At 38.4% G+C, this 26708-nt stretch overlaps 1 protein-coding gene across 1 annotated transcript in view; it reads left to right on the forward strand.

Annotated features, from left to right (window-relative positions):
• The window catches only part of SNX25 (sorting nexin 25), an 81079-nt gene that overhangs the window by 25969 nt on the left and 28402 nt on the right, over positions 1-26708 (forward strand). The window contains exons 4-7 of the mRNA XM_039699923.1: positions 5807-5979; positions 6831-7017; positions 12706-12776; positions 23360-23550. Of these exons, the coding sequence (XP_039555857.1) occupies positions 5807-5979; positions 6831-7017; positions 12706-12776; positions 23360-23550 (622 nt within the window). The remainder of the gene's footprint in view (positions 1-5806; positions 5980-6830; positions 7018-12705; positions 12777-23359; positions 23551-26708) is intronic.

Below are 26708 nucleotides of genomic sequence, written 5' to 3' on the forward strand. Positions count from 1 at the left end.
TTTATAATTCCATTTTCCAGAAACCAGAAATGCTAAGAGCTGGTTACCACAGTCAGCCTCTGGGAAGCTGTATCAAGGAGAGTAGTATGAAGCTGTAGAGATTTGTTGCAGTGGGAACAGCTGTGTATGAAAGTGCTGAGAGCAAATTAGTCATGAAAACCCAAGGCCTGAGCATGTTATTAAATTCAGCCCATAGCTAGCAGCAGGTCTAAAGCTCACCATTTGTTTTCATGCTTCAGTGTGGGAAGTTGGGTTTCCTGTTAATGATTGAGTGTAACCTTGACACCATAATAAGCATTAAGACATCCTAGTGCTGATGTGGTCATACCACAGTTTGTAAGCCATTCATAAGTTCTTTGGCTCTGTTACTAATATGGCTTCTTCCTGAAAGAGGTAACTGTGGCATGTATAAATGACAGGTTTTATGCACCGTAAACATTAGTTGAAATGATTTATAAAACTTGCTGATTTATCTTGATAAAATAGCAGCTGTGGAAATTTTGGGTTTGGCTTTGTCTGCTATTTCTATTTTTTGTTGTGCTTTGAGGTTTATGTGATTTTTTTTTTCATTGATTTGTTTGTTTGTTTTTTTTTAAGTAGATGCTTTTTTCTAGTATATTTGTTATACTGGCTTGTAAAGGTCTAAAGTTTTATTTCTTTTATGTCTTAGAAAACTCATATAGACCACGCACTTTTTACTTTGCTGCATTGTCAAGAAGCTTACTGCTCTGAGGGTGATACAGGTGAAGAGATGCAGCCTGCTTGTGGTTCTGGTAGTTCTCAGAGTCGGTTTAATGAAAATGCATGGTGAATGTTGAAAATACTGATGACACATTTAGAGTTGCACGTGCACTTCTGCTCACAATTGTACTGATTGAGACTTAAATAGAGCTCTGCAAGGCTGTCTCTTGAAAGACTAAATAAAGAAATATCAAGGAAACACTTTGTTATCCATCTATCCCTTAAGTATTTTCCTGTAGAGAAATTGTTAGTTTTTTACGTGGTTTTGTTGTTTGGGGGTTTTTTTTGTTTGGTGTGTGGGGTTTTTTTGGTTGGTTGGTTGGCTGGATTTTTGGGTGGCATGGGGGTTTTTTTAAAAAGGGAGGGTGTGTGTCTGTGTAAATTTGCTTCCTGCCTTAATTTCAAAGCAAACTGACTTGTGTTTGTCAAAGATGCTTTGTGTCAGGTTCATATATACAACCACAAATACCAGGTTTTAGTACTCCTGAGTCTTTATGACACAAACAGTTACCAAATGGCCCTTGACAAAAACATGGATATCTAGAGTATATTCTTGGGAAAAAAAGATTTCCATGAGGTTGCTGTATTGGGAAACCTGGAATTCCAGGTGATAGTCTGATCTTATGGCCATAGGTGCTGCGTTCCTGAGAAATGAGGTATTGTTGTTGATATTGACTCTGCTTTGCTTACTTGTAGTATGGGAAGGAAATTATGATACTTCTATAACGCTTGTAATGTTTTAACTGCTTCTCTTCAGGAATACTGGAGCAAATCTGGGTCTTCTGCTTTCCTTTATAAAGTGCTGGATGAGCTGTAGGCTTGCAGCAGTAACGGGTAAAGTGTTAACAGCGATGACACTCAGTGGGATACACAGGCAGTAAATGCACAAAGCGACCTCTGAGCAGAGGATAGTTACAGTAGGTGTCAGTTTGTTCCCAAAGAAAAGTACAGCTTGGAACAGACCTGGTACAAAGGAATTCACTTTGGCAGGTCCTGTGTATTGATTTATATTTGTACTCTGCTGCTTAATCTTCCAGTGCTTTGAGGTGCAGCTGAAGGAAATCCCTTTGCTTTCTGGCACTATATAAAAGTATTGGATAGTGTTAAAAATTCGGAGAAGGCTCTTCATAAAATTACAGAAAAGGACTTTGGGCAAGGTTAATGATGCTTATGGGGGACAGAAGATGGGTGTGATGTGTAAGAATGCTGTATAGAGCATATGTTCTGTCTGCTGTTTTAAAAAAGTCACCTGCATCTTGACAGATGACTATTGTCACTATTACTTTAGTCTTAGTTGTTCAAGAAGACACAAATTAATTAAGTTGCCACTTGCTGTTACTCGAATATTGTCTAAAGGAGATTAATTGAGCCTGGTTTACAGAGCTTGTATCATGCCTGTTTTGGAACTATTTTCTAGAATGCCACATTTATATTAGTTCACTGCACACAGTTGTGCTCAGAATTTATGGCTAATTGACTGGGCTTTTAAAGCTCTGTCTAAAAATATCTGCACACAGTTTTAGTTCAGTTTTCTGTGATTACTAAGGGACTGTTTGTTTGGAAAATCCAACCACACAGTGCTAGTAATACATGTTCAGAATTAGATAGGAAAAGAAATAATGTCTGTGTTACTATTTGTGTTATTTAATAGTGCTTAATAGCTTTATTGACAGTGGAGAGATGTAGCAGCACTCTCCTTTGTGTACATGTATGTGGATTGCACTTTCTGCTTTTCCTGTTGGTCTCTGCAAAATAAACAGTGCCACATTCTCACAGAATTGACAATCTAGGTTTTATGTCAAGCATTAAGAATATACCTGATGAAGACATCTTAGCTCTTGCTCCAAGGTAGTAAGCAGACGTGGTTTGGTAGCTGAGCAGTGGTGTTAATACTTCTGTGATTGCCCACTGCTCTCTTTTTAAATGTGTATCAGCGAAGGGGAAGTCTGGGTTAAAAGGGCAGCTGTTTACTGGCCAGGCTTCTAGTTGACACACAGTATTTCCCTGCAAGCTCATCAATGTTAATATTGAGACTAATAGAACTGTAATGCTTCCTGTATACATGTGAAGGAGGATATAAACCAGTATGTTTTGTCTTGTCTGATTTATCTCTGTCATATTGATTTATTCTGTAGCTGTTCAACTTCCCCCCAAGCTTCCTCTCCTCCTTTCAGTCTTCCTTTTATTTCTCTTGCCCAACAGTGATGAATACTGCAGGATTTGTTGACAGTACTGTTCAGCATTGACAGGGAAGGCCTGTTTAGAGTTGAATTTCCTGAAGACTTTGTCTATTTTCATAAATATCTCCGCTTTTGCTTTTTAGATCACATGTAGATATAGTTTGGCTAGGAAAACCTGTTCTAGAGAGTCATATCTTCTTAGATAATGAAGACAACTCCAGGAAAAAATGAAGATATTCTTGAGCAGCCTGTAAACTGGAGAGTAGGCAGCTCTGCTCCAGCCTTGCATTCCTGTAGGCAGGAACACATTAGACAAATTAGAAGGGTAAGAACCAAATATTTGCCTATGTGCTTGTTTATTCTGTTCCATTTTCCATTTGTGTTCCTCTGCCTGTGTGTCAGAAAAATCCTGGCATATGTCCAGCTCAGCAAAGCTGTATGTGTTGGCTCTTGACTGGGAATAAATTGTTGCAGTAGGGGGACAGAGTTCTCTTGCATGGGTGGTACTATAGGTGCAGTTAATGCTGCAGTGTGTTTGCATTCCCTAACAGACTGGCATTCCTCAGGAGACTTGTAGATAGATATTGAAGACAAAGAAGGCTAATCTCAGTTCAGTTAAATTTTTGTGTATTATGGCTCTGTTTTTTGCTTTGTAAGTGCTATGAAAGTATATCTTGATCTAATCGCTATGCAAGATGTCCCAGAAATAAGGTGTCCAAAATAGATGGGGTTTGTTCACAGGCTAACAAGCAGCGACCATTTGCATTTAGTTCTAACTCTGTATCATGGCTGTTAATACACAGGAATAATTTCTAGTGATAATTCTTGTACTTGGCACTGGTGAGGCTGTATCTTGAATCCTGGCTTTAGTTTTGGGTTCTTCACTGCAAGAAAGGCATGGAAGTGCTGGAGCATGTCCAGAGGAGGGCAGCAAAGCTGGAGAAGGGTCTAGAGGACCAGCCTTATGAGGAGTGGCCGAGGGAGCTGGGGTGTTTAGTCTGCACCAGAGGAGGCTCTTACTGCTTATTGCTCTCTAGTGAGAGAACTGCCTGAAGGTAGGTTGTAGCCAACTGGGGGTCTGTGTCCTTTCTCAGGTAACAAGCAACAGGATAAGAGGAAATGGCCTCAAGCTGTGCCAGGGGAGGTTTACATTATTAGGAGAAATTTCTTCACTGAAAAGATGGTCAAGCATTGAAACAGACTGTCCAGGGAAGTGATAAAACTACTGTCCTGGGAAGTGTTAAAAATCCATGTAGATACGACACTTAAAGACATGGTTTAGTGGTGAACTTGATGATCTAGAAGGGCTTTTTCAGCCTTAATTATTCTATGTTCCCTGTGAGTCATCCTGTTTGCCAGCATTTTGCATACATTTCTGGCTGTGTTTCCAGGTGGCAGACTTTGGATGCACCAACCTGTCTGGAAGACTTTACTTCCACAATGAGACGCTGTAGGTAAATGACCCAGACTTTCTGTCAGTAATCTGCCTAAGACTTGTCTGGGTTTGGATAAATAATGAATGCCTTTAAGGGAGTGTATGACAGGGGATGTTTGATGTGGTGTAGAGGAGGCTTGAGGATATGTCTGGAGTATGAAAGAAGAGTAGAAATGCACTGAGGAAAATAGCTGTGTATTCAGCTGCCACTGAGAAAAGATCCTACCAGAACAAGATAAACAGCTTTCTGAGCTCAGTCAGCTGCACCACCTGGACTGGTTGATAATGAAGATTACACATTCTTCATAAACCACTACTCCTCAGAAAAAAGTATTTATATCCAAGATGTTCCAAGGGACTTGTTTTGGAATTTGACATACCTATAACAATCAAAACACCTTTCATGATCTGTGTTTGCAAACAAAGCATTTGATTTGTGATGGAGTTAAAGGCGTTAGTCAAATCAAACCCAAATGTCATCTTTACAATTGTTTTTCTGAAAATTAATTGTAAAACTAATTTTAGTCTCCTCAAGACAAATTATTGTATTACTAGAACAAAATCAGAGTTATTGTTACTATTCCAATGTATTTTCATTCTCCTGAACCGACTAGCAAAAATTGGTTATTATACAATACTGCCTGTTGATATTGGCCCTATAGTGGTGTCTTACTGAAAACATTTGGTTTGACTGTGTGTAGTTCTTGGTCACTTTTTTCTACAAACAGAGGCAATGGGCTTAGAGTAGCTCTGTGAGTAGCAGTCAGTTGAGTAGGACAGCAACCTGACACCTAACCAGGATGGCAGCCTCCAGCTCTGGGAAGAAAGCAGATGTTGTGGAAGATAGGAGCAGGTACTGGTATGAGACATGACAGATACAAGCCTTTGTAGCACCTTAGAGCCTTCTGCTAATAACCAGTCTTGGCTGCCTTTGTAAATTACTGTGGTGCTTCTCAGGTGACACTGTGTCTCTCTGGAACCACTGGCTTGGTCACCTTGTTGTTGAAATGGATTGGAGCACATCAGGCATGTGGCCATAAAAGAGCTGCTAGGATACCTTGTCTTTGGTTCTACAGCTGTTTTTGTATAAAGAAAAGGTACAGCTGTCACCTGCACTGAGTTCAGTCAAATATGTTCTGAAAAGTCCAGAAAACCATTGGCACCTGCCAGGAGATAAACTAGATAGTATTGGGCACAGAATCAAGGTGAGGGAGATTTGCTCCCTGTTTCTTTCAGATTGTCATCCAAAAACTTGTTTGTGAGGAGTCTGCAAAGAACACAGTGTGCATCATAGGCTTACTCACCCAGCAGCATGTTGCTGTGCATGTTCAGCACAGCACCCACCCAGTGTTCATGCTGCAGTGTTTTATCAATTAGTGACTGATGATCATAGGTGACTTCTGATACAAGTTCTGTGTAAGTTCTCTCTTCTTTACTCTGATCTCTCTAGGCAGGAAGATCCACCAAAACCTTTTTTGCTGCACTCATGCTTGAGGAGCTCTGATGAAGAAGTAAGATTTCTGCAAAAATGTTCTCAAGTTCTGGTGTATTGTCTCCTACCCTCAAAGGATGTCCAGTCTGTCAGCTTGCGCATAGTCCTTGCAGAAATACTTGCAACAAAAGGTAGATCAAAGATAAGAGATGATTAACCATTTGTACATGTACAATAGTAGCAATAAAGTTTATCATGTATAAGTGTTGATGCTCTGCTTTTACATTCTGAAATTTAATTTCTGTGATAGCCAGGAAGACACTGTATTCACAAAACCAAGCATATACTTACTTAACTTTCATGATCTGATGCCAGGCTGTTTATCACATTTCAGGATGAAACACAATTTGTCCTTTCTCATTCTGTTTTTTCATAGAGGAATACTTTTGCAGCTTTACTTGGCATTATTTATAGTGATTGTATGAAAATTTCCGGCCTTTTATATTACATTCAGATGAATAAACTCATCCTTAAATCTGTGGATCCTATAACTGAATCATATTATATTTAATTCATTACTTTACACTTTGATTTATGCAGTATGTTTTTTTTAAATTGAGGGGTTTCTATTTTGCTTTTATCAGCTACACTTTATCAATACAGTATGCATTTTTTATGTCACTGTCAAATTCAGAAATTATGAAGTCCCAAGTATATTATGCAATTCAGTTTACTTTCATTTATACTGGCTATAATGTCATAGCCTTCAGAACACGCAGCATAAAGAATGAAAATACTTGGAGTTTTCCAAATAGAGCTCAGCTTTGTCAGTGTACATCAATTTCTGTAATAAAATAACCAGTTTTATCAAGAAAGTATATGCAATTTCAAATGTACTGTGTAGTCCAGAAGACTGGTTTTGGATTTTTTGGTGTTTATAAATGTGGATATTTATTTTTGCCTTTTATCTGAAGTTTTCATTTGCAAGACAGCAGTTATTCTTCAACATAAGGATTTGTTTTAAAATATTTTTTCTCCCCAGTACTGAAACCAGTGGTGGAACTGCTGAGTGATCCAGATTACATTAACCGAATGCTACTCAGCCAGCTGGAGTACAGAGAACAGATGAATGAGCATCAGAAGAAAGACTACACATATGCTCCTTCTTATGAGGAGTTCATCAAGCTCATTAACAGCAGCTCCGATGTTGAGTTCCTGAAACAACTGAGGTATTTAACATTTCACTGTAGCTCATTCAAAACTAAGCACGCTTCTTTTCCAGCCCATTACTAAGATTTGAATGAATTGTGATTTTTCTTTTTAAATTTAATTTTAGATTTCTTTTTGTTTGGTGAAGCAGAGATTGCAAGGATGATAAGCTACAACATTTGTTAGATCTCTAATGTAATCAGCATTTTAGCTTAGTGGCAGAAAATGCATAAAAAGTCTGCTTAGTAGTATACTGGAAATGATTGTACTGTTGAAAGGGATAAATGCTTGAAATGGATGAAAGGCATACTGAGCTCTGTGGAGTTAGATGAAATATGTTGAATTTCCATTAGTGTGGATAGTTTTCTCCTCATTATCTTTGTGAATTATGACTGCCTATGGTGATCTGGTGATGTGAGCTATAGTGATCTTAGGGACACTGAGCATTCAGAACAGCTTGCTGTGATTCTGTGGCGTGGAAAGAAGTTTGAGTTTCAGCACATCATACCACTGGATGAGAGGTTTTCCTGGACCATTGCAGGGAGGCGTTTCTCAATTGCATCCTTCTTAACTGTGTTAATGAACTCTACAAAGCTCGTTAAAAACAGAAAAAACATCATTGAGCTCCCACATATCACGAGTTTGTTTGGTGTTTGTTTGCCTGTTTTCTAATGCAAATAGCACCTGCTTAATTTCATACTAATTCCACTCCCTGTGTCATCTCTTTCTCCTTATATCTCTCTTTTTAATATGAGATATTGCCCACATCTCAAGCCTGCTTGCCCAAGAACCAGTTGTTTATGCTTGCCTTATCTTTACAGCTGTTTCTCCTCTTGATTTCTGCTTTATGTGAAACAATAAGAAACAACTGACTAGGAAGTGGGGAACAGAGATAACTGCTGTTATAGAACCTCCCTAGATGTCCTGGAGTTGGTTTTGTTGGGCAGAGCAAAGCTTTGGAGGACCCCTGAAACCATTTCTGGAGTGTTTGTCCTAAGCTCTTACCACCAGCCAGAACTGGCAGTTTTTCCTCTTCCCAACTCCCCTCTGTTGCTGCTGCAGGCCATCTTTTTCTCTTCTCAAACAGCTACAGAAATATCTGAAATACACATGCATATTGATTACATTTGGTGAATTCTGTGTCATCTCTTGTGACCCTGAACATCTTTTAGGCTTGGCCTGATCAGGCCAGGAGATGGCTTGTGATGGGGTGTGTGGGCTGTGCAAATAACGCCATCCTTTCTCTTGTTCTTCTCTTTGATTCTGAAACCACTTGCATTTCTGGGATAGGAAAATACATTTAGGTGATGGTGAAATGATTCTGTTGCTTGGCTACTTATTGTTCATCTGCTGTAAAATTTGCTCTTTACTCTAGGACAGTATGCCTTTCCTGAGAGCAGAAATTAGTCTATATTAGACTCTGCCTAAAACCTAATTGATGTATTTATTAGCATAATCACACTAATGGATCTGTTTGTTTCAAAAGAAACCCAACTCTTATATTGTTGTTGTTGTTCAAGCACATTAATGCTCAGTGTGTTCTCTTTTTAGCTGATAGGTCACTTTAAATTGCATTCTCTAGACGAGAGAGCAGATCTGCTTTATGAAATAATGTGGTTTTGGCTGCACCTAGGTTTTTCCTTTCTAGTCCCTGAAGTCCAACTGCCATAATCTTGAAATGTATTCTTCTACACCCTACAAAATATCGGTCAGTCTAACCTGATCAGTATTTTAATAGAAAATTGTCTGAGAAAATGGATCTTCTTTTTAAAAAGAAATAGTATTTGATTTTGGAGGCAGTGTTCTTCCTTCCTCTGGGATAATGGTTAAAGAGAATTCCCTGTGGGAGGAGGCATTCCCATTCTCTCTATCCTCCAGCACTGTGGGGGCACCCAGAGAGAGATGGGCCAACCTGCAGTCATCTCAAATTTGTGTAGTCCGTTTGGTAAAGCTTTCATGGTTAACCAGTGAAAGCTTTCAGATTTGCATTAACAAACCAAACAGCGGTCCCTATATGGATTAAAAAACAAACAAAACCAGGTGGTATTTAGCTGTAATTCACTACAGTGAACCACAGGGCAAATCTATAAAGAAATAGTTAAATAGGAAGAAACAAAAAAGCTGTTGTGCTCTTACCCCTGAGAAGCACAGTAAGAATCTGTTGGAGTGATGGGAGTGGGACAAATGCTTCCCATTCTCTTATGACAAATAAATTACTGGCAAGCTTTACTTAAACAGAGTTTTCTAGTTAGATGCTATTCTGGGTAATTGCGTTCATCAAGAATTCCTGTTCTTGGTTTTATTTGGAAATAATTTTTCAGTGTCTTTTCTAAGCCAGTGCTTGGCATTCATAAATTCTAAGCCTCCTCCTGTTACTTATAATGCTGCCACGTAACATCTCAGTCAAGAACGCATACAGGCAGTAGCAATTTTCATTATAGGCTTACCTTTGAGGGAAATTTGTCCTAAGACACTACAGTTGCTGGGAACTCATTATTTTGTATTAAACATTCTTGTCATGCTTATCTTTGCAGGCTGATTATCTGTTTTATAAAATGAAGATAAAATACCTTGCTAAGTTCAAGAGGCTGTGGGACACTGATAAACATTTCCTCAGACTCCTGACTGGCCACAGCCAAGGAGGCAGGGACTCCTGGGTGCTCCTTGATGTACACATGTGACAGTACAGGAGGGAGGGCTGATAAGGCACCCTTCCAGACTGGTCTCATTAGTAGAGTTCTGCTAGGCTTTCTTCTGGGTACAGCCAGGTATTCCTGGTGGGGAAGGCAGGGAAAACCTCTGTCTGGTTCAGTGGAAACCTGTGGGTGAAAGGTGTGTGTTGCTCTCACCCAGGAAGTCAGAAAAGAGGAGGAGGCTATGTGGGTAACCAAGTGTAAAGCTTTCTGCTGTGCAAATAGCTCTCCCTGGAAGGGTAATGATGGTGCTAGGATTTTCTAAATCTTGTTCCTCTCCTAGCTTAGAAGCACTACATTAAGAAGAATCATATTGATTTTCTGCATGGCTTCTATGGATTTTATTTTTGGAATGCATTTGAATGATGCAGTAACTACCTAATATTAATTTTGGAGAACTTTAGGATTCATAGTTTGTTTGTCTCTATAGTGGGCCTCTAACATTTAGTCACTTAATCTCTTGGAACATAGCTATTGTTTTTGTGGAAATATCCCTTTAATTTTTGTAGGGAAATCAGGGGAGCTGATATTTTAATAAAAAGGAATTTGCTGATTTCTGGGGAGCTATTTTGGGATTTTTTGTTTATTTTCTTATCATACCTTTACCACCTGAAAGGTTCAATTTGCTAGGGGGAATGGGGTGAGAAAAACCAGAAAATCTTTCACAGAAGGGACCATTGTATGGTTATACACTAATGTCCTTCAAACTCACTCTTTCTAATGTTTCATTTCTTTGATGTTTGTCATGAAGGGAGGCACACTTTTATTCCTGTATTACTAAGCTTTCACAAAGAGTGTTGTCCCTGTCTTTCAAGAAGAAATAGTTAAACAGTGAAATTTCACCTCCATTTCCCCTGAGACTGAACTTAGCATAGATTAATTGGAATTCTGCTACAAAGAAGGAAGAAAAGATGAGTTCTTTCACATCAGATGTGAAACGTGAACCTTCTCTGTCAGGAGAAGACTAAAGATCTGCTGGGTTAAAAACATTGTTGAGAACAAATAACAAGGAAATAAGCTGGTTGGGTAGTTTTTATTCTGCTCTCAGGATCAGCATTGTATTTATTCTGATATTCATTGTTACAGCAGCACAAAGTCACAACACAGTTCACTATAAGAAAGACCATTACTACTGGCTCTGTATCATCTTTTACCTAAGGAATGAGAGAAGTGCATGAATAGAACAGAGAATAAGGAAGAAGTAATATGGATGTGAAGCTATGAAGGGTCCAGTTTATCAAGTACAGTCACTTCCTCAAAGTCAAATTATCACATCACATTTAAAATGTCCTTAGATGTTGAATCACCAGCACCACAGAATATCTGTCAGCTGGAATATTTGGCACAGAGTTACAGGGAGAAAAGGGTCCTGGTGTGGCAGTGTAGCTAGGGGGTGTTTCTGTGATGCAGTGTTGTACAGCATTCCCATTGAGTAGCTGCAGCAGGAGACCAGTGCCTGGGAGGAACAGACTAAATGGCATCTTTGAGCATGCAACTCCAAGCATCTCCCATATTAAAGGAACAGGAAAAGAGAGATGCTGTGTTAAGTATCGGTAATAAAAACACATGAAACTGCAAAAGTGGACAAAGGGGAGGAAATCTGGAAGGAAAAAATTGCAAAATAAGTGAGAACTACCTTCCATGTGCAATTGGTTGTCTGTACCTCGTTTGATAAATTCATGATTTCACAGTTAGCCTACACCCCCTGAGTGAGGTGAATTGCAGTGCATTTACAGATTACATAATGCATCAAAAGTCTAACTGAGCTGCCCTGAATAATTTGGGAAGTCTTTAAGTGGGGAATTGACTGTGGGACTTCTTATGCACCACACCACTACCTTTACTATGGGGTTGTTTGTCCTCTGACAGACTGGGCAAGAGCTCTGGTGATGGGTGGAAACAATCAACATACAGTAATGGCAAAAGGAAATAGTGTTACAAAAATTACCTGTTTTCAAACAGGTTTTCAGGTTTCAATTTGATAATTGAAGAATTTGCTGTAAAAAAAAAAATAAATCTGGAAATGTAGTTGTGAGTGTATGCTGTGTGTATAAAACTGTGTATACAAAGAACCAATCAAAATCCTAAAGGGGTATAGGAGGCAAGAGAAATGAGAGGAATTGAGTGATGTTGGTGAAAAAAGTTTACATGAAAGAAGGGAAATATGTTTTAAGGATCACGTGTTCTTTCTTCAATGGAGAATAAGTCATCACAGAAATAGCAGCCTTTCCAGGAGGCTTCAGCTTTCATCGAAGAGTTAACTTGGTAGCTGGCAAATTCACTGGAATATTTGCTTTCTTACCAGTATTAATAGCTACCAAAGTAAGTACATTGAAAGGAATTTGAGTGTTATGACCAGAACTTTGGCATTTATGAGACTTAACTGACAGTAATTTTCTTTGCTGCTGAGTGCATGGTATTTGTTATTTACAAAATCATTTTTACTTAAAATTCTGTTTGCTAGCTGCATTAACTGTCTGCTATTGTTTAATGTAGTTTTAGGTGATAAACATGTTTTAATTATTCCTGGATTGTAGTACTTTGAGGATTTACACATTTTAGTGTAATTTGTGTCTTCTGCAAATTTATATATGCTCCATTTGGAGTGGATTAGCTGGAGGAACCTTACAGATGGCTCTTTTCTTTTAAACTGAACTACCATACTGGTTTCCTATGAAAACTTATATTTAATGTTTAGAGTGTGACTTTATATTGTGTTGTGAATATTACCTGTCTGTGCAATGCCATCAGTTGAGAGAAGAGTGTTGCTGTTAGTTGAATGTTTTGTTTTTGTTTCAAGATAATGTGTTTTCCCTGCTCCGTGTGAACACTGCTTCTTAAGTTGCAGGTGTACTGCAAGATTAATCTGTTTCTAGATGAGGAGGAAGTAGAAGTATTTTGGTTTTTATTAATTCTTATGTGTGCTGTATGAAGAACACATTGTAAAAAATTAATACCATGTTTTTTTCTTCTCTTCCCTCTCTTCACCCTTATTCCCTACTGTTTTTAAATTAGGTATCAAATTGTAGTGGAAATAGTTCAGGCAACCACAATCAGCAATATTCCCCAAGTGAAGAGACAGAAAGGTAAGATTCCATTTTTAAGTCACATCTGTTGTTTTCATTTTGAAAAGCTGTTTGAACTTGTGCCATACATATGCAATCAGTGTGTGTGGGTTTTTTAGACAGATTTTAGGAATGCTATGCCTTCAGTATTTTGGTTCTGTTTCATTTGTCTGAATCTTCCAGAAGCTCACATGGTATGATTATCTCCCACCCTATCTTCATCTAAGCTGATGGATCATGAAAAAGGTCATATCTATGATACATTTATTTTCAGAACTTGCTGCGACTGGGATTTCTGACATAAAAATTCATATGCTGAGAATCATATTTCCACTTTCTTTTTCATACAATCTGTTCTTCAAAATCTCAGTCTGTTCTCTTTTTGAAACACAGAAGAAGGAATGATACAGCATAATTTGTCAGTCAGACTTTATTTTGACTCTTCAATGTATTGTGTTTTTGAGTTGCAATAAAGAGTCCTCTTAATTTTCTGCAATGATTTGGCCATGGCTGCCTTTTAAAAAGCAATGCATATTACAGTTGTACTTATATTTATTACATATACTACTTTTTACGACTCTCAAAATATGTAAAACCTGAGGTATATCATCAGGAGATGATCTTAATGGCAAAATTACTAAGTCATTGTTTAGGGAGGTATACTTCAGTTGTATCAATGCATAATAAAAAGGCAACATAGAGTAAAATTAATTTCTTTATAAATAAGTCTAAAAGATTTTAGGTTCTCATGTAATCTCTAGCTCTCTCTAGGTTAAAAAAAAATCATTTTCTAGTTCCATGTATCAGAAAGGAAAACTTCAAAAGGTATATTAAAGTGTAATGAAAAATGCATAAACAGAAAATGAACAGTGGGGTGGGGAAATTTTTGGCAATCTGAAGGGCTTGAGGTTCATGCTCAAGTTTTGGAAAGTAGAAGGTTGTCAACTAAGGTTGTCAACACTAATAATACTTTTTGTTTACACTTTAAAATAGAGCTAAATGTGCATTCCAGTAGGATATCATGCTGGTACCAAACCAAGGTAGAAAGGAAAGTAGGCACTGGTTTTTATTCCAGTGTACATTATAGAAATAGATATTAATATTTTTCAGATGAAAGATAATTGAATGGAAAGTCTGTTTCATAAAGTAATAAAATGAGAACAAGGAATTTAACTCTGAGAACATTATGAAAAATCAAATCTTGCTAAGCCTGTATTTCCATTTGTGCTACCATTGGTCTTGTAGAGACAATAATTGATTTGGGGAATATTTTATACAGTTTATGTTCCTACAATTAATTATTTATTAATTAATTCTGCTCTGTCTCACTTAACTTTATTTGTTTAAATATCTACTGTTCTAAATCATGAATAGAAGTTTTTTTTGAAGCTACAGTTGTCTGGTACTGCAGAACAGATTCAAAAATATAGAGCTGGTGGTATGTGGTAAAGTTGATTCTGCATTTTTATGGGCACTTGATTTCTACCTGTACTAAAAAAAAAACTTAACAAATTTCACTTTTTTATTTTCAGTTTTTTATTATGATATGAGTGCATTGAAGTTTTTTATTATGATGTGGGCTTTTATTGGGGCTAACCCTTTTGTTTATTAAATAGTCAGTGGTTATGCACATTGTCTGAAAAGGTGGTTTTTTGCTTGACACATATGAAACAGTATGCCCAACAGAGGCATGCAAATACCATCTTTTTATAGTTCACACAAATATAGGGCAGATTTTTAATTTCAGTTATTCCACGCAATTTTCATCTACCAAAATTTTTCAGGCTCTATGCATGTGCAATAAACTCTTTAGACGACGATCACAATTGTAGAGGGGTAAAATCTATTTCTGAAGACTGTTTTGTGCCTTATTTTTCCTAAAGGATGGGGAGGCATTTTACCTAATGTGGTGATGAATCTAATGAATTTTAAAAAGGAAGAGGTTAGAGGAAAAACTGTGGTACCCTTCTTAAAAAAACCAAAACCCAACAAGAAACCCCAGCACATCTCACTGCTAACATAAAGATAGTTGAAATCTTGTAGAACAGACTGCCATGTTACTTAGCATCATGTTTTGATGTTTCCTTTTCTGGATGCTGCATCGTAATGCTACCCCTGGATTTAATGGTGAATAACTAAATGTAAGCTTTATGCAAAATCAAAGTGTGTCTGCACAATCTCGTTCTGTCTTTCTCTTTTTAATCTTCTCCCCCAGCATGTGGTGCATACCTGCAGTGCTGTGTGAGCGTGGCAGCTGGATGGATATGACATTTCCTTCTTTGCTGTTAAATGAGCTCTTGCCTTTTGTGTCAAGGGCACCTCTTAGCTTTGACCCCAGCCTGGCGAGAGATAGTCTTACTGATAGCTATTTCCTTTTTCCTGTGGCAAAGTTGGGTCCTGAAAATGTAACTGCTTCTTTAGTGCTGGGTATTCAACCAGAGCAGCTGAACTCTGGCCAGCATTGTGTGGAGCCTGATGTCTGCTCTCAAAGTGTAAGAGTAGAGCAAGTGTAGATAGCACATACAAGGACATAGAATCATGGGGTGGTTTGGGTTGGAAAGGACCTTTAAAAATCCTCTACTCCAACCCCTGTGCAATGAGCAGGTACATTCTCAACTGGACTGCCCAGAGTCCCATCCACCTGACCTTGAGTATGTCCAGGGGTGGGGCATCTACCACCTCTTTGGGCAGCCTGTTCCAGGGTTTTGTCACCCTCATTGTAAAAGACACTCCTTTTATGTAATCCAAATTGTCCCTCTTTTGGTGTAAAACCATTGCCCCTTTGTTCTTTTGCAGCAGGCCCTGCTAAAAAGTCTATCCCCATCTTTCTTGCAGGCCTCTTTCGTACTGGTGTCCCCAAAGCCTTTTCATCTCCAGGCTGAACAATCCCAGCTCTCTCAACCTTTCTTCTTGGGAGTGGTGTTCCATCCCTCTGATCATCTTCATGGCTCTCCTCTGGACCTGCTCCAGCAGGTCCATGCCTTTCCTGTGCTGAGGTCCCCAGAACTGGATGCAGTACTCAGCTGGGGTTCCACAAGAGAGTGCTCTCAGCCTCCATCACTTGCAAACAGGGGAGCTCCCTGAGGCAGTGTTTTCAGTAGAAGAAGGTGTAAACAAAAACCTGAGGAGCAGTTAGTGTAGCAGACGTGCCAAAACTCTGCAATTGTGAGTGCTTAGCCACTATTTATACTTTTCTTAGCAAAAGAAGCGTTGTACAACCACGACTAGCAATAAGTATTCCTGAGCATGATTGTGGGCTTTTACTATTGGTTATGGAGAAATAATTAAGTCTCTAAAACTGACCAAAAGTATTTCTTTTTTCTAAAAAGATTAAGTGTCTGTTATTAAAGGATGAATAGCCTAAGGACCAGATTTCAGACTGATAACTTTTTAACTTTTCATAGGGGCCACAGTTATCTTTTTACTATTTTATTTGGTGATACCAAAGTATGCATTTAATGTTGATGCCTAGTAAGGTGGGAGAGGAAAGCGTGTTGCTCAGTAAGGACAGGGTTCTTTACACTTTTTAACTAGTGCTGGTGCCACCTATTGGCAAAATATTTAGCTGTTAAGACACTCTAATAAAATCAGAAAGTATTTTAAAGTACTTCTAAACATAACTGTATTAAATCCTCAGTAGTTAAAAATGGCATGTTATAGGGTTTCTTTCTTTTCAGATTTCTATCACTTGAATCTTCTGGTATGTGGGCATAAGAGAGCAAACAAAAATGTACAGAAGCATGTGATTCATGTTAAGCAGTCAGTGTTGCATTTGGTTCCCTGAGAGAGTCAGAGGTCTGAAATGTTGAGATACAAAGTAATGTGAGAGGTTTGCAGTCTGATGCCAGTTGTGGGTGGATGATAGAATTTCTGTGGCTGGGAGAATTGCTTTTGGCTTTGCTGAGGTTGAATAAGAAACATAACACAGCATTATTGTTTCTAGAGGCATAGATAGTTTATTTTGGAGCAGTGCAGGTCCCTTCTGTAAATAGAATCTGTTTCCTTGCATTCTGACCCTGCACTTCTTATTTACACTGGCACAAAAGCACACAATCTGGTGTGTACATGTATTTGCCTTACTTCACTTTTCCTACATTGTCTTCCTGTGTATCTTCTTCCAAAATGGTCATGATCACTCACGCAGTGACTGTAGGAGGCAGCTTGGTTTTGGTGGTAGCTTTGTTGTTATTTGTTTTTCTTTGTTTAATTTGTCTGTTTTTTCTTCCTGTTGGTATTTTCAGATGGTACCCCTCTAGTCACATGTGCTATGCTTAAAAGAATCGTATCCTTCTACACCTTTAACTATAAACAACTCTCCTCATCTTACCTTTTGATACAGATTCATTCTAAATAGGGAACCAATTAAAATTTAAGCTAAATCTTAAGTATTTTAGTTGTTTGTTGTTTGGTTTTTTGTTGTTTTTTTTTTTTACAAAATATGTCTTATTTCCTAAAGATTTTGAAGGATCAAATGCCTATCTGAAAATGTTTACTGCATTTTGATCTATTGAAGCAGTTTGTAACAGGGGACAAATACCTGGATTAGGCATTATAGCATGAATGACAGATGATAGGCAAGTCTCTAGAAGCAAGAATGAATGTTAATTTTTGTAAAGAAAAGGTTTCAAAAACAACAATTGGGAAATAGCAGCAAAAGTAAGTTGCTATAATAACTTGATATTTGCTGTAACATGAATAGGAAGCTGCTTAAATACACTTGTTCTAATTTTAACAGACACACTTTTGTTTCTTCTCATACTGATATTGTATTGCAGGATCCTACCAGAATATTAGCAAGATTCTGTTTTAGTAGCTGCTTTTTACAAGAAACCCAAAAAATGCATGTACCTTGTCTTCGGTCAACACAGAGCAAGTCTTTTTTTAGAGGATGTATTGTAAAGGGATTTGTCTGATTTGCCTTTTAATTTTCTATGCCCTCCACCTTACACATGACTTCACAGCATGACTGGAAACCACCCTTGGATGACTGGATGGGACTGTTTTTCAGACACTGCAGTGTAATCGACCCCAGGGCATCCCTGTTGAGAAAGCTGCTCGTTTTCAAGCAGGGATTTTGAGACAGATCAAATAAGCAGCCATTTCTGTGTGGAGAGATCTGCTGCGTTGCAGCAGAAGATTTCTCCTGCTGAGCCTTCCCACTGTGTGTCTAGATATTTGCTTTTATAAGCAAAGCTGACAAGTGGCACAGAAACAGAACTGGCTGTGGGCAGACCTCTCAGGTGCTGGGGTTCTGAAAGAGGCTTGAATGTTCAGCTGTAGAAAGGGACTTTAATAAAAAAAAAGCTGGGGCTGCGGGCTAGCTTAGTTATGTGGGTTGTGATGTGTGGGTTTTGTCAAGATGATAATTTAAAGTGAAGTAAAATGGGTACTTGTGTGTTCCAGCAGATTACAGATGCCATGTAACTTAATTATGTCAAAACTGTATTATGATTCCTCCCCCTGACCTGCATCCTCCACACAGGAATAAACATTCACACACAATTATTTTTGCACAGTTTTCTGGCAAAGCTTAAAGAGCTGACATTGTGTCTGCACGTCAGGCTCAAGCAGTAAGTGTGGAGGGAATCCATGTGGATGAGGGTAAAGGCTACAGAGTCTGTGGTACATTTATTTGTTTTTATTTGTGATTTTCCAATCAGCTTTGTAGAGGAAGTTTTTCTTTCTGTTCCTGAGATCCTTTGTGTCTGCTAGTGATGGTAATGCATCTCTCAGTTGTAGAGATGCTGTTCAGTGGAAGAGGGAGGAAGAGGCTGACTGGTCAAATAGATATGACCAAAGGGGATGCAAGGACCCGCAGTCGGAGGCTCTCTGTCATGGATATTATTTTACTATATAGTACATACTGACTTCCAGGCTCAGCTTTACCTTACTGCCACTTGACTTTTTATTTTTCTCAGCTATGGCTGTGAGTGGGAAGCTGTGTTGTACAATTCATTGCAAGTGATCAGGGCCTAACTTGTCCATGGTCTCCCTGTAAGTCCTTTTCCCAGACCTGTCTGTAGAAATGGTTGGTATTTAACACTTTTTTTTCCTCAGTCTTTTGTCAGACTGGAGGAGAGCTGCCCAAGGTCCTTTCCTTGGACCTTGGGCAGTAGAACAACAGTGTGTGCTATTCTTAAATGTCATCCTGCTCTCACAGAATTGAATAAATGCTTTTCCAGACCTTTTACATAGGCTTTTAAAACTTGTAATTCAAGGTTTCTAAGATTGGAGGAGGTCTGTAAAGACTTGTAAGTTATAGATGAGGTTCCAGTTACTGCTTACACAAAAATGTTAAATCTGTGTTCAGTACTTAAATGCTAAGCATGGCATTTAGGGAGGCCCTGTATGTGCTTAACCTGGCTCTTGGAAAAAACCTTGCAAAAATGTTCACTACTTAAATACTAAGCATGGCATTTAGGAGGCCCTGTATGTGCTTAACCTGGCTCTTGGAAAAAACCTTGCAAAAAACTTGTGTTGGGGAGCGTGTGTTGCTCTTTCAGTGACAGAGAGGGCTGGTCAGTGCTGTTGTATGTGCTGCCAGGTGTCATGGATCTGTAGTTACTGAAGCTATGAAGGAACAAGAACTTGTATTTTCTGTTTTATTCATGCTTTTGCCATGTATTACTTTGTAGGCAAAATGAGAAATCTCTGCCTTCTGCTGGTACTGCTAAAAGAGGGGTCAGATCATGCATGTCTAAAATACAATTAAGTTTCTGCTTTAAGCAAATTACATTGTTTTTGTGTATCCTCCAGTGTGCTTAAGGGTAATAAAGTTTGTGTGACATTTTTTGGCGTGGCAATTTGGAAGGCCCCATATTCTGACTTAAAAATTGATAATATGAATATGTACTTCACTCTTATGTACTTAATAGATATAAACCTGCTCAAGTAGCAAAGACACCATAGGGAAAAAAAGAACAGGAAAGAAAATTAGGTGTGGAGAAATCACTTTTCAGAAATTGTTTTGGTGGATTAGGATATGCTTCTGGGGATATACTTCTAGCTGAGCTCAAGTCAAGATAGTTATGAGTGATTTAGAAGACAGTGTGGAAGCTTTGTCAGAAATTACTGCAAATGTGCAAATAATGTATGGAATAAAACAATTTGTGCAGGTGGAATAGCTTTGATTATTTGGTAAGTTTGAGCTCATTTGGACCATTTCTGTTTTAATGATGTTTGGTGCAAATTGAATTATGTACAACTGTGGATTGATAAGCAGAGTTTGTAATTCAGCTTTTGGTACTAATTGCTTTTGGTTGCTTTTAGGAGAGGTGCACAGGACCCTTTTGGGATTTGAAGTTCCTCCATGGCAGTGCATGTCCTGTCAAAATTTCCCCAGATAAGGAGAATTATTTTGGAGGAAGTTAGTAAAAGACACTTTACTCCTTTGAAGATGGAGGCTCTGCTTGCTTGCTGTTGAAAAAGTGTATGCAGCTTGTGGGGAGGAAATCCCAAAGTAGCATATTTCTTGTCTTGCTGATAAGGAGTGATTTTTGTTTGTTTTTAATAATATTTTTAAGACAAATAACCAAACTGCAAAGTTGTTACTCATTAAAAAAAGTATTATTCATAGGATGCTTCCCCCCCCCGCCTTGCATTGTGGTGAAACAGTGTCTTAGTAGCAGAAATCTGCTACTTTTCCATTTATTGAAGCTTGCTGGAGGGTGTGTGCATACATGCAAGCCTTTCCTTTTGTGCCTTTCTGATTTTATTTGGTTTATGCAGTAATACCCGAATGTAATGAACATCATCTTTCCTGATGCTCAGAAATGGGGAAAATCACTCTTAATTCTGTCTTGGTATTTTGGTGATTATGGCATCAGACAAGAACATATTAAAAAGAGAAGTCTTTATAGCTTAAAATATTGTTTTGATAGTGCTTAATATGACAAAAGCAGAGCAGTTTAGGTCTGAAAATCTCAAAAGCAGATTAGGGTTTGGAGAAAGCCAGTGATCCACCTAACCTCTAACCTTCTCCAGTTGAGCTGAAAATGCTCCTCCCAATTTCTGCTAGCTTATCTTTCATCATTTGGAAGAGGGAAGAGTTAGTGTTGGTCCACGCTTCCATGCTGTCCTTCCTGCACTGTAGCACATCAGCCACATTCTGTGCTGCTCTGCTTTTCATCAGCCTCTTGTTTGTTGGTGGAGGACGTCACTGGCAGGCTTCCACGGTGACCAGTCCTGTTTATCCATGGAGCAGAAACAGGCTGGCAGCGTCATCTTTGGAACTGCCCTGAGTGATGCTTGGGCGGAGTGGCTCCTTTTCAATATGAAGAGCTGTGGTAAATGGTTTTGAAGGATCTCTGTTAAGATGGGAAATAATCACTGGAAATGATAGGCTCATTAATCTCTCCAGGAGGCCTGCTATGGTCACAGGATAAGATTTCAGGTGAAGTAGACATGCATACTTTGAAAATCCTTCATGAATGCCTTGTTCCCATCAAGAAGGGTACTTTTGTTTTAAGAAGGCTGAATGATCATTGCATTGTACTGTGTGTGGGTTTTCAAAAGTGTGGCTTTTCAAGTATGCATCTTGAACCCAAAGCATTTAAACTATTGAAAGAATTGATCACTTCTAAAAAATCATCTTAGAGTCAAGTGCAGCAAGGAGAATGTTGGGGTTTAATCTTAAACTTTAATCTTGGGGTTTAATCTTAAATTTTAGAGTTCTGTTCCTGTATTTGTAATAGCTGTAAATGTTTTGATTTGGGAGAGAGCATTGTTCTGTCCTTAAGGTCTTTTCCTTTCCTTTTCTCTCATTAATACTGGTACTTCTGTTTAGGGAACTGAGACGCTAAATTAAATGCTCTGTTGACTTCCCTGTGGAGATAACATGCCAGGAAAACAGATGGCTTTTTTTTTTTTTTTGTAATTTTATTATTTGCTTCAGTGCGTATCATCTCTTTAGTTCACTATTATATGGTACCTCAGATGCAAATGATACTCATCCTTTAAAATACGAAGAGTATTTGTATCAGGAGCCATCCCTACCATCATAAATACATAAAGGAAATCAAGTGAGATTAAAAATATGGGTGAAGATAATGGCAGAATATCTGGACTCTCTTATGTGTAGAACTTCAGGGAGATCCATGTACCTTGAGTTGTCTTTCAGTATGTAGAAGACAACTTAGAGTTGCATGCAATACTTACATGTGGCTTTTAAAAAATGCGCGAAGATAATGGCAGAATATCTGGACTCTATGTGTAGAACTTCAGGGAGATCCATGTACCTTGAGTTGTCTTTCAGTATGTAGAAGACAACTTAGAGTTGCATGCAATACTTACATGTGGCTTTGAGGGGGAAATGTAAGGGTAAAAACAGTTGTAAAAGGAGAAGTTGCCATAATGTATTAGAAACTTGTTTAAGATAGGGATTTTAAATAATTTGAGAGATTTCATTTTTGCTGTGTGTGCATTCACAAATCTATGTACTTGTTGCTTAACAGCAGCTCTTGTGAAAATCAAATGCTGTTTCTAGTTACATGATTTTGCTAGCATTTAATAGTTTGAAAACATAGTAGAATAGATCTTTACTATTTATCCCTGAGCAATTAGATAGTCCAGAGCTAAGTAAAAGCCAAGTACTTTGCTACTGAGTAATAGCTGCAGCCCAAAAAAGCATGAGTGTTATCATTGAGCAAGAGGAAAATAAAACCAATGTGTAAATGTGAATCAGTTGCATCCTGCAGATATTAAACATGATTTCCACACAATAGGGTTTTATATCTGCTTTATCTGCTGCTCCTTTTTTTAGGCCCTGGTAATTAGCTGAAGAGCATGGAACATAGAATGCATAACCATTACACTGGCTATTACTAAGTCTTATTCAGCTGACTGTCATCTTCACAATGCTTTACTTTCTAATAGTACAGTGCAGTGTTGGCGTGGCATTGTAAGATTTTTTTCTTAGTCATCTGACCATTTTGAGTGAACTTTGGTCAGTTGTCTGGAGGGGATATTGTATGATAGGCTGTTTGCATCAGGCACAAGAATTTCGGGTTTGCAAATAAGATGTGTGGGAATGTGTCATGCTGGGCTGGGGGGAAGAGAGCCCAGTCCCTCGTGACTCCAGGCAGTCAATGCTGTGTTCAGTAAGGTATATAGGCCATCAACTCCACGTGTTATCATTTGCCATGGCTTAAGTAATTTTCTTAATGCCATCTGATAAACATAGATCCTGAATAGAGGTCTTGTGCTGTGTCTTCCAAGAAACTATAAAAAGAGCTGGAGGGGTTGGGTTTTGCCATGCATTTGAATAAGGGTTTTTTTCCTTAACTTTTTAATGTAAACCCTTGAGTTATCATTGCAGAATGTTTCAAAATCATCATTCTTTTTCAAATGCAAACTTCCCAGTATCTGTACTGATGAGGATAGCTGATTCATGGATGACAGATGCTTTGATCAGACAGGTCACAGAAGCAATGCTACAATGTTTTCATGTCATAAAATACTGTCTCTGATTTGCTTTTCTCAGAGGCAATGGTACAATGATGTTTTCCTGTTGTAAAATACTGTCTCCGATTTGTGTTTCACAGAAGCAATGGTATAAGTATGTTTTCCTGTTGTAAAATACTGTCTCTGATTTGCTTTTTTCTTAGATTCAAAAGGAAAAGAAACTGCAGCAATGAAAGCTGACCTCCTAAGGGCTCGCAATGTGAAGAGGTATATTAATCAGCTGACAGTGGCAAAGAAGCAATGTGAGAAGAGAATAAGGCTCCTGGGAGGCCCTGCTTATGATCAGCAGGAAGATGGCATTTCTGATGAAGGTGATGGCCCTCCAAGTCAGAAGGTATAAATGGCATTGTCTGAAGGTCTTTCCAAATGTGTTACCACTAGATGGATCATGTTACCTCACTGTCGTTAATCCCTTCCTTCCCCCAGGAGTCAAGTACAAATTAATTGCTGCTTGGTTTATTTTCTTTGCGAAGAGATTACTCAGGCACTCAAAAGACATGTTAATTGCTCAACTTGAAATATTGTGCGTTGTGAAACTTCACGAAGTCAACTCTTTGTGTGGCTTGTAAGCATGTATGTACCACCTGTAGGGAGTTAATAAGGACATGGTAGCAGCTTTTGTGAAAGTAGCAACTTGCTTTCGAATAAAAGACTGCCAACAAATGTGTAATATGTCTTTGGCCCTCATATTTACTTTAGGAAATACGTGTGGGTTTTGAAGATACTGAATTATTCAAAAGTAAACACTTATGGAAGGCAATTGACAGAACTCTGAGCAGTTGTTGCAGAAAACCTCTGGCAAAGCTGCTGTGACTGAATGCTGGTTTTCAGTACTGCTGTAGTCTGGAATTAGAAGTAACTGTTGTGTTGGCCAGCATCTACAAAAATAAAAATGACTACTTAGCCTTGCAAATCTTTAAATATTTTAGTGACTTCTTTTGTAATCTTCTCTGTTCCCTTTGGGCAAAGCACAGTAGCTGATGTATTCAAATGTGAAAATATTTTATGTTTTTCATGTAGGTAGGAGATAGCTTATCTCTTCATGCAGGGATCTTTAATTTTCATTATGGCCTTATAATAATCGTAACTTAGTAGCCTATTAGAAGAAGTAGAATAATGGAGAAATAGTCCTACTTCTTGTATTTTGTTTTTTCTTGAGTAAGGTCTGAAACACAATGATTCCTCACTCCCCACTTGTCCTTAAAGCATGATTTCAGATGGTGTGTCACAGATTGTGCCAAGACAGTCCAGATCTCTTTCCTGAAGCTGAATGCAGCAAGTGGTGCCAAGAAGAAAAAGAGAGATGGGAGCATGTGGCAGCACTGCATGAGCCAATGATGCCACTTTTGATGCCTGCTGAGATGTTACCAACTTTTCTGGACAGGGACAGGGGACATAAGATTGTTCAAGACTGGAGTTCAGGAGCAAAGACGCACTTGATAGGGGCAGGGATTGGTCAGGAATATAACAAAATATAATATTGTAATTAAAATCAAAGGAATTCCTGAAGTTGATGTTGCATGTTTCATGAACCAATGGGTTTTTTTTAGTGGAAGTTGCTGACCTGGGGTTATATCCTGCAAATATACCAATGAGCAGCTCAATATTGAGTTAATGGTACTATTAATAGCAGTAATGACATCTTGCACAGGCATTTGTTGTGGTGATGGTGTAAACAGTGGGATCTGAGGCAGTTTTCCTTCTAAGCTTTTGGTGTTTTTGTGATGAAGCCCTAGAACTCCTCTAACGTCATGTCGGTATAGAAAATAGGAAAACTGCTTCTCCTTTCTCTTGTCCCTGATTCTCTATTGCCAGGAAAGAAGCTGCAGGAGGCTGCTTGAGAGATGGAGGCCATGCTGTCCCCCTTTGAGCACAAAAAAATGCTTAGCTGAGGAATCAGTCTTTCTTCACTGTTGCTTCTTCTTACCCTCTTCTAGCACTGTGGTGCTGCAGTCTGGGTTCTTATTTCAAGGCAGGTGGTGTTATTTTGGATCTTGCCCTCCCCTATTTGGGCACTCTTGACTGAACACTCAGGCTCTTTTCTAAGCAAAAGGGAAAGGCATTGTTTGGGATTTAGTAAATAGGATACATTAGTAGATTGCAGCTTGTGGCCCTTAGACTAATTAGAGTATGGTTGTGCCAGCTTTTCTGTTAAAGTAGCATCTAAAGTTCAGAACTAGCTTTTGTAGAAGAAACTGTATTTTTACTTTCCTTTCTTCAACTTGCATGAAATAGGTCAGCATTTACTGATGGTGTTTTGAATTAATATTTTATTTAAGTGTAGTGCAGAAGCTTGAATACATTATTAACTTTGGGGAATTTTTGGTACTAGTTGAACAAAGAGTTGCCTAGTGAATTAAATTTGTATTTTGATTTCACTTATGCATCCTATAGAAAGCTTTTTCTTGACTGCAGTAGTAGGGGAGTAATGGCATTGCTGGTAAAGTTTTTTATGCATGTTCTGATTATGGGCTTATATATGGAGATGGATTATTTGGAGCTGTCAGTGTTCTGTTTGATTATATAGTCTTGTGATTTTTATTAATTTGATTTTGTACATATTTCAATCACCTAATTTTCCTGAATCCAGGTTCTCTAGGGAAATCCAAAATATGTGACTTATAATCAAATGCTTATAAGCAGACGAACCAACAGACAAACCACAGCTACTGTGTGAATCTGAATTCTGTCATTACCTCTCATCCTGATTTAAACTCTGCCCACAGTGTTAGATTTGTTTTTGGAGAAAACACAGTTTGAGTAAGTGTACTATATCAAGCATGTCTTTATAGTCAGTGCTGTTTTAGTCCTTTTTCTCAGTAACTGTGCCTGCACAGTACTGCAGTAATTAGTTGAATTCTTTTTGTCTGTTTATCCAGTGAATTATTTTTTTCACCTGTTGTGCTGAGCACAACAGCCATCCCACCTTGTCTGTGAGACTTGACATATGGAGTCACAGCATCTTAGTGGAGCTGTTTTGTGGATCATGGGTTCTAGGGAGGGGTCTGGGATCTGACCCTGAACTAGCTGTGAAATAGCAAGGAAACCGTCTGAATGTGTTTTGAGGTGGAACCAGCTCGTGTTCATAATCCAGCTGATGAGGACTAAGATGAAGCTCCTGCAGAATATCTTGCTTCCACTGCATCTGTGGAGAGATGTTGATTTAACTGGTGACTTACCAGATTTTCACAGTGATTTCTGAGCTTCAGACTAAGATCATATTATGTCAGGATACATCATGGTACAGAATTTGGGGGTTATTAAGAAAACAAACTTCAGTTGTTGTCACCCAATTGCCTGGAGATGGGTTTTCTTATGACAGAAGTATGTTTGTGAACATGTGAGTCTCAAGGCAGGCACTTTTACATTCGTGTATGTGCAGTAAAATAGTCAGGTACCTTATGTGGTTAGTATATACTTTCTGATACTTAAGTAATCATTGCATTTAGTTCACATTGCTGTGACAGAGATAGTCTTCTGATAACTTGCCTC

Source organism: Passer montanus, unplaced genomic scaffold (genome assembly GCF_014805655.1).
Source record: "Passer montanus isolate IOZ18808 unplaced genomic scaffold, ASM1480565v1 scaffold14, whole genome shotgun sequence".
NCBI classification, from domain to species: domain Eukaryota; kingdom Metazoa; phylum Chordata; class Aves; order Passeriformes; family Passeridae; genus Passer; species Passer montanus.